The 8306-nt window shown below is 42.3% G+C and overlaps 1 protein-coding gene across 1 annotated transcript; it reads left to right on the top strand.

Moving 5' to 3' along the window:
* The first annotated feature begins 3057 nt into the window (after positions 1-3057).
* LOC126989913 (uncharacterized) lies at positions 3058-8300 on the top strand. Its single transcript, XM_050848518.1, has 4 exons — positions 3058-3336; positions 6242-6361; positions 6748-6945; positions 7361-8300. The coding sequence occupies exons 1-4, from the start codon at positions 3058-3060 to the stop codon at positions 7589-7591; spliced, it is 828 nt and encodes a 275-aa protein (XP_050704475.1). The 3' UTR covers positions 7592-8300.
* The last annotated feature ends 6 nt before the right edge of the window (positions 8301-8306 follow it).

The following is an 8306-nucleotide window of genomic DNA, read 5'->3' as shown; positions in this document are numbered from 1 at the left end:
CCAGTCTCTGAGCCACTTATAGTGTACCGGTCAATATGCATCGTGAGTTTGGTAATTTCACTAAGGAGACGATTGTGAGGACTTGTCAAATGTTTTCTGAAAGTCCAAATATACAATGTCTACTGATTGACTTTCAATCGCAACAATACATGAAAGATGTAGTTGATGAAATCGAGGAAGGTAAGTCAAACAGGAACGTGTGTTTTGAAAGAACCATTTATGAATCCTCTAATTAGTCTGTTATTCCTAAAAAAATCTATTTTTCAAGAATGATTGTCTCTAAAATTCGTACACGATTTACGTTAGCGCACCGATCAGTCGATAATGACCTGGATTTGGGACTTCACGCCTTTTTAAAGATAGGGGAGTTACGTTAGCGAGTTTCCATTCCTGATGGCATTTTCCAAGTGTTTGACTTCTGAGAATATGGCAAGAGGAAGCTTCTGCTTTGAAGTCTGATGTTTTTGCCTTCTTAAAAGAAATACATACGCGATATTTTATCTGGAAGCCGAACTTTTTTTACTTCATATTATCGATATTTTGTAATAAATCACTTTCTGCCGTCGCTAATAATACTGGCAAGGATGTGTGTCATCAATGTGGCCATATCTTGGAGACTCTGCCGTATTTTCGATAAGATATCTTCTGTAAAACGGAGGCAAAAAATCTCATTCAATGGTCATGTTAGCGATTTGTTCTTTATCATCATTCGATGTGATTCGCCATTTATAGCCAAGTTGCTATTGGGCAATAATACTGGGGGTGAGACCTTTTGTTTCACCATGGCTGTACAAAAATTCTTTAGGATTTGTTTTCTTGCGCTTTCTAAATATGGGTAAGCTCCCCAGGGTTTTGCTTTTATTGGGACGTAACAGTTCTTTTTGTTTATCGGCGTAATCTTTTGGAATTCAGTTTTGTCTGTTTCATTATTAGTGAATCAAGTATTTTACGACAAAGCGCTCAGATTTTAATTCTCAATTTGGCGTTTGTTGATTGTTCCTACCACTTGTAGAGCTTCCTGAATGGTGCTGGTTACCGTCTTTTGCTGCAGAATCAGGTACGCATAAATTAACGGCTCTACTTTAAAGTTTCTGTGAATGTTTCCCAAAGCTTTATTTATATCTGAGGCTGCGAAATTTCGCTCCAGTCTGCATATCTGCTATTAAATTTCTTAGTTTGTCAAAATCTATAATGTCGGTAATCAGGTATTCTTTCTCACTCAGTTTCATGTTCTCTTTGATTTTTATCTTAAACAGAAATCATTCGATTGATCGCTGTCGCTGAATTCTGTGCACCAACATTGGAGATCCTTAACTAGAAGCTTTCTTAGGTTGTGAGAACTAGATCCGAGGATGTTATTTCACTTGAGTTGGTTTATGCAAATGCTGATAAAGCGCACTTTCTAATAAATTTGCTGTACAGATCATTGCATCTTCGTAAGAGTGTATATTTAACGTAAGTCTCCCTAACTCTTAAATGGTAAGTTGCAAGTCTCCCATACAGTACGAAAACTTCAGATTGATTGCATGTTGAAATTTCCCCATTCGAACAGTTTTCTGTCTATTCTTGCATTGCATAACGGTTTGGAGGTCTATAAACAATGTCGAATAATCAATTTACTTGAACGGTTTAATTACTCATTAAAATTGGTGTCCTGTTATATTTTATTCTTTCGACTTTTGATAACACGTGGATTTAAATTTAGCTTTTTTGAATATATAAGACGACGCCACCACCAACTAAATGGCTTCAGTGGTTACCTGGTATTTTTGTTATTCCTTTCTTAAAAATCGGTGTCACGTTAGCCTTTTCCCAATCCTTGAAGGACGATGTTTCTGTCGGACATATTGAATATGGATAGTAGTGAGGAGAGTATTAAGTTCTTTGTTTCTTCGTAATTAGAATATACTTTATCGGTCAGGACTTTTATTTAAGTAGATGGAGAAACTAGGACTTCATCAGTTGACTAGCTTTCAAATAGAGCAATGCAGATAAAGAGATTTTAGATAGTACTGGTGTTAATTGGTAGAGAGAGAGAGACTGTTATTAAACACCGAAGGAAAGAGTAATTGTTTAAGAGAGGTTTGCAATGTGTTGGCTGTCAGTCACTGGTGCGCCGTCACTTTATTTGTTAAAGGTCAGATAGAGAGAGAGAGAGAGAGAAGAAAAGAGCAAGAAAGCTGGAGCGTGTGGTGGCTGCAATCATTCTGTCAGCATCTGGTGAGAGCCATCTCTTCCTCAGATAGACAGTTTAACTTCAGGCCTGGCCGGTCCACCGCGGACCTCCTCCTCTGGCTCCTCTCAAGGGCATTAATAAAGCTGGATGAAGGCCTGGACTTACCTCTGTGGTAGCCATTTCGGATATTGCTGGGAGCTGTACCTGACAGGGTTTGGCACGCAGAGGAGCTCATTGAGGCTTCTCCGATTGTGCAAAATGTGTCCAGGGTGCCCTACTGATGTACTGCTCAAGGATTGCCTCCAGGGAGGACCCTTCAAGTGGTGATCAACGGGCACCATCAAAGGCGCTTCACCAGTGACATGCCTTCAGTTACAGGGTTCGTCGTGGCGGCATTCTTAATCCTGTGGAACATATATATCGACCGATCTCCTCCGGCTTACAGCTATCGGCGGTGTCCCGGCCTACGCGCCGATGACTGTATCATCTCACCTGCCTACGCTACTGCCGCCCCGACAGCCAGCGCGCTGTCGAGGAGACTGCCGGCAGGCAGCTCAGCCTGGTGGAGCAGTGAGAGAGGTAACGGCAGGTCACCCTGCCCCGGAAAAAAGACGCAGGCCATGGTCATCTCTGTCCCCAGATCGCCTCTCCCGAGGCAGTCTCAGAAAGCCAGCTGCTGCGTCTTGGAGGCGTGACTGTTCTCCTCCAGGACTCAAAGCCTGCGCTTCGACCTCCACGTCTCGAGCTGTTGCCCAACAGGCACTCCCTGCGAGAGTCTCCTGCGCTCCTTCCTGAAGAGTAAGCCGGATCCCTCGACCCACGGGGGCATCCTCCACTCTTCTTCAAAGCTGCTTCCAGATGCGTCCGTATCTGGAGTACGCATGCCCTGCGCGCTGGATGGCGAGGCGCTGCCACCACATGCAGAGTTTCTCCGACACGTAGGATACCAGCGACGAGCACTGCGTCTGGTGGAAGAGGCCAGCTGGAGCACCTGGAGAAGATCGTCTGCCACTGTTGACATCGCCTGGAGCACCTGCGATCATCTGGAAGCACAGAGTAATTGTGTCGCCACCAGCCCAGAGTGCGAGGGTTCTCAACTCAGCAGCTTGAGGCTCCTCCACGCGCTGCTTCAGAGGTTCACCGGACTACCACACTCTCCGGTGACCAGCTTCAATGGAGAGTGCCGTCCTGCATATTTCAGGCAGCACCAGCGTACTCCCATAAGGCCAGGACCATTACGCACTGTGGAACATGTTCACGGGTACCACTCCCCAAGTGGAGAACATGAAACACGCAGCAGAGGTAGGCTGGCTGCTCACAGATATAAAGTGGAAAGGGACACCCAAGCGCGCTTAGTGCTATAAACTTCCTCTAAATGCTCTGAGGCAACAAACTGACATTATTCTATATTGTATGCTTTTCTTTACTTTTCGTATTTTGTATTTGTATGCTTCCTGTGTTTGACATATTCGACAATCTTAATTCTGTCCCCTTTACAGGCTCTTAACACTCCCAATATATACCTAAAAGTGTAATTTTGAGCAACCACCTTTTTGTAAAAATTTGTTTAAATAAAAAATAAAGAGAGAGAGAGAGAGAGAGAGAGAGAGAGAAAACAGATGAGACGTGAGAAAACAAACATTCTCACTCACACACACATACACAAACACACACACACACACACATACACACACACACACACACACACACACACACATTGCTTTCCTCCCCCACACTCCTAATTCCCCTGGGCTGTCACCTCTCCTTCCACACACACATTCTCTCCCCACGCATTCTAACACTCCCCCCTCACACACACACACACACAATAATAATAACACTCGCACTGAATCCCCCCTTCCACACATTATTGTTATACACACACACTTAAGTCTTTCGATCTCTTCGACGCTTGGCCTCTATCTTACTGTTTCTACCTTCATTGCCGCGGTAACACTCTTGCTCGGTTATTTATCCATCCCCACAACTCGAGAGAGGCGCACTTCACAACATGTGCTTTATTCCTACAACCCTCCACCTGTGTCTTTTTTGTCACACTGGTCTTATTTATCTTCCCTCGCTTCCTTTCTGCACATCCAAGGTCATGGGCGCCATAAACCCAAGCAGCAAATAGATCAATCTGTTTTATTTGTGTGCCAGCATATGAGATAGATGTATGGCTATGGTGATATCAGTGTGTGTGTGTGTGTGTGTGTATGTGTGTGTGTGTGTGTGTGTGTGTGTCTTTACCGTCTATCCGTCTTTTTTGTTCAGCCAGCCTGCCTTGCCCTCCTCCTCCTCCGCCCTTCTCCGGCTTTCCAGGGTCCGAGAAATGGCGTCAAAGGTAGCTCTGATAATCTTCTTATGACATTAGTGACCGGTTGGTCGGTTGCTGGATGTGCCTTGCTCATGTAGCCATTCTCGTTGGCGTATGTCTGTGTGGCTGTATGTGGATGTGTTTATGCATGAAGTGGTATAACTGTCTGCATATCTGTATGTGTGTAAATGTTTTGCCTATAGCTTTGGATGTATGAATGAATATGGTTTGTCCTGTATTTCTCTGAGAGTAGATTGCGTCTGTGTGTGTGGGTGTATGTATTGGGATTATGTATGACTGTCTATGGAGTCTAAATATCTCAAGTCTTCAAGAAAGTGATGGAAATAAATAGTTCAATGTGATGACTGTTGATCATTGCATTAAACTCTATCAGCATCAACAAGAGAAGCCAATCTGAAATGGATGAAGCCCGCGTATATTAATCTTTCACTCATCCGACCGACTACATGTTTTTCCTTCCTCATTGCTGCTATATAGTCTCTCTGTCCAGTCAGAAAGGAATAAGAGAGAAGAATATGCTGAAGAGGGTAACGCTTACTTTCTCCTCTCCCTAGACTAAGATTAAGGAATGCTCGTCCTGCTTGCTTCCGATGTCCTGTGTTTTATGGTCCGTTTTGGTTTTCTCCTCGTTATCTCTCATGCTTGGCAGGGCCAAAGTGATTGCATTGGATCAGCCTGATAATCTTCTATATATTTATGTGTTGATCGTATTCTCCTCCTTCCTGTTCAGGCGCTTGCACTGGACCCTGTCCAGTAATAAATGATATATATGCTCTTGCTACCATTCTCTTGCTTTCTAAAATTCGTCCTTCCAATTGTTCTTGATTGATGAATCATCTTCGTATTAGCTCTTATCATATATATGCCCCCCTTCCCTTCTCCCCATGCATTCTGTCCTTATTCGTCCTTCCTGCTTCTCCTCCCTACTCTATTGATCTTTACCTTCCCGCGTTGTGCGTGCTTCTGAATATACAGCACTCTGTTCACATAAGCTAGCTCTTATAATGCTTCCCCCTTCTCTTCACCCCTTTCCGTCTCTATTTGTCCCTTCCATGCACTTCGTTCCTTTTTTCATCTTCCTTTGCCGTCACTAACTCTATAAGGATGCTCTAGCTCAGCCTCTCTTTATAGTTTCATTAGGCAGATTGCTTTGTTCTGTATGCGCTCCTAATCCCTTGTGAGCGTGCTGCATCATAGTGTGGCGCATTATAGCTCACTGCGAGACTTGCAACACCCTGACTGCTCCTCGGATGGCAAGAACACACTAGAATACTAATAGAAGCAGAACAAAGGGTTTAGAAAATGTGCTCAACGTATACACCATATTTTTCCTTTTTATGTGTCACTGTAAAGCTGTTCACTGTAAAGTTGTTGGTTTCCTGTATTATTAAAATCCATGACAGATGATGCAAACATTCCATTTAATTGTATGAGAGCATGATAATAATAATAATAATAATAATAATAATAATAATAATAATAATAATAATAATAAAGATAATAATAATAATAATAATAATAATAATAATAATAACACCAGGCAGGAAGGCGGTGAGTTAATGAGAGAGAGAGAGAGAGAGAGAGAGAGAGAGAGAGAGAGAGAGAGAGAGAGAGAGAGAGAGAGAGAGAGAGAGAGAGAGAGAGAGAGAGAGAGTAATAATAGCAATAATGAATAAGATAATAATAATAATGATAATAATAATAATAATCGTGTTTTTGTGCTACAGGTGTATGGATGGAAGGGGCTGCTGGTGGAGCCTAACCCAAATGCCTTCAAACACCTACTGAAGAAGAACAGACGTGCCTGGTCCTCCAACAGCTGCCTGGCCATCACGCCCTACCCAAAGGTGAGCGCTTGGGCCTCAGAATATGGATGAAAGTGACTGACCAGAGGGTGAAAATGCTAATGACTGGCTAAAGGTATTTATTCTCATAAAATGTGTGAAAGAATGACTGTAAACAGACTGGCCAGAGAGTAAAAAAGTCCATGACATTAATGGGTGTTTTTTGCCTTACAGTGTCTATATGAAAGCTTGATGGCTATATTTGGTACCTCTTGCTCTCTGACTCTACAAGTGAAATATGGAACTCAATAACTAGAGAATAAGGAATGGGTGGTTTTTACCTTACAGAATGTCTATATAAAACATGATTTGTCTACATTCCTCATCTCTTGATCTCTGACTTTACAAGTAAAACATGAAACTCAATAACCAGAGACTATGCCTTGCAGGAGATGGTTCTTCAGGCCATAGATACCCATGCTGAGACAGAGACCACGCAGGCCCTGTGGGTGATCCGGGGCAGCTCCTTCCTGATGGAGGCTGGTGGCCCAGACCAGAAGTACCAAGCTACCGTGTATGACTCTTCCTATGCCACCGTGCAGTGCTTCCCCCTCGTGTCCTACCTCAGAGCCCTCAACATCACAAAGGTATGACAATAATTTTGTAACATCTAGATCTTCAGTATATACATAACTTGCCACACTTGAAACTTGTCTTGATACTAATTTCTAGGCTTTGAATACCATAGAATAAGCCTCCTGTCCAATCTCAAGAACACTCAACATCACAAAAGTTACACATGAAATCTTTAACATCTAGATCTTCAGTAAATACACAAATTGCTGCAAATGTAACCTGTCTTGATAGATTTTCAGGCTTAAAATATCATGAAATCCTCATATATTAGTTTAAATACATTTTCTTTAAAGTAAAGTATTTATGTATGAACTGAAAAAGCTATCATATTCTCACTTGATCCACTTTAAGTCTTCAAGCATCTTTTATTTACCCCATCCAAGCAACCCCAAGATTCTAAGTTACTCTTCCCTCTTCCTTCCTCAGGTGGACTTGCTTTCCCTTGATGTGGAAGGAGCAGAAAAGCAGATCCTGGACACACTGCCTTGGAGCACGGTGGAGATCTCTGTCCTGCTGGTGGAGCATCATGGGAACGTCAAGGGAAAGGACACCAAGTTTGTGGAGAGTGTGGAGGCTCATGGATACCACCTCTATGACTACCTCATTGACAAGGACAACATAGGGGACTACATATTTGTCAGGAATGGCTTTTTATAGACACAATGGGCTCTATTAATGGCAGGCTGTGTACTACTGTTTTGGAATTAAGTGATTGGCAAAACTCAATCTGCCTTTGCAAGGCCATCTTATATGTAAAATGCAAGAACAAAATAGTTAAACCTTTCACTGGCTAGATAATGCTATTCTACTCTAGGCTCCTTTGTAATGTGTCTTGTGTTTCAACTGCCCAGATGATAATTCTCACACTGGCCACAATACTGTCACTCAATTCACTCATATGAAAGCCAAAATGAAAAAAGCACATGTATGTCTAATGTTTTATTTATACAGCTTAAAAAAAGGTACAATTATTATACAGTAGATGCCTGCTCCCTGATCTGAAGGGTAGCTCAGTGGTCAGACTAAGGTGCAGCGGCCTGTTGTGTCTGTGGCTGACTGGGAGTGGGTGAGAAGGCTGGTAGGCGACCAGAGTTCTGGCAGAGAAGGAAATGGTCAAATGAAAATACACTATTCATGACTTTGCATTTTTGCAACATCAGTGACTTTTATTATGATAAAAATTAGTACCACTAATAACTGACTTCTATGCTGTAGTTCTGGTAAACAGACTGACTGACTGATAAATCTCTGCCGACAAATCATTCTTGTTTATAAAGATATGTAGTTTTCAGCAGTTTTACTTAGATTAGTGATGGTTACATAATGTGAGAGATGTAGAATGGTTGTAGAAGAACTCACTTCATTAATTATG

The sequence above is a fragment of the Eriocheir sinensis genome, unplaced genomic scaffold (assembly GCF_024679095.1).
Source record: "Eriocheir sinensis breed Jianghai 21 unplaced genomic scaffold, ASM2467909v1 Scaffold1375, whole genome shotgun sequence".
NCBI classification, from domain to species: Eukaryota; Metazoa; Arthropoda; class Malacostraca; order Decapoda; family Varunidae; genus Eriocheir; species Eriocheir sinensis.
The sequence above is the reverse complement of the archived record's forward strand: the minus strand, read 5'-3'. Positions and strand labels throughout refer to the sequence as shown.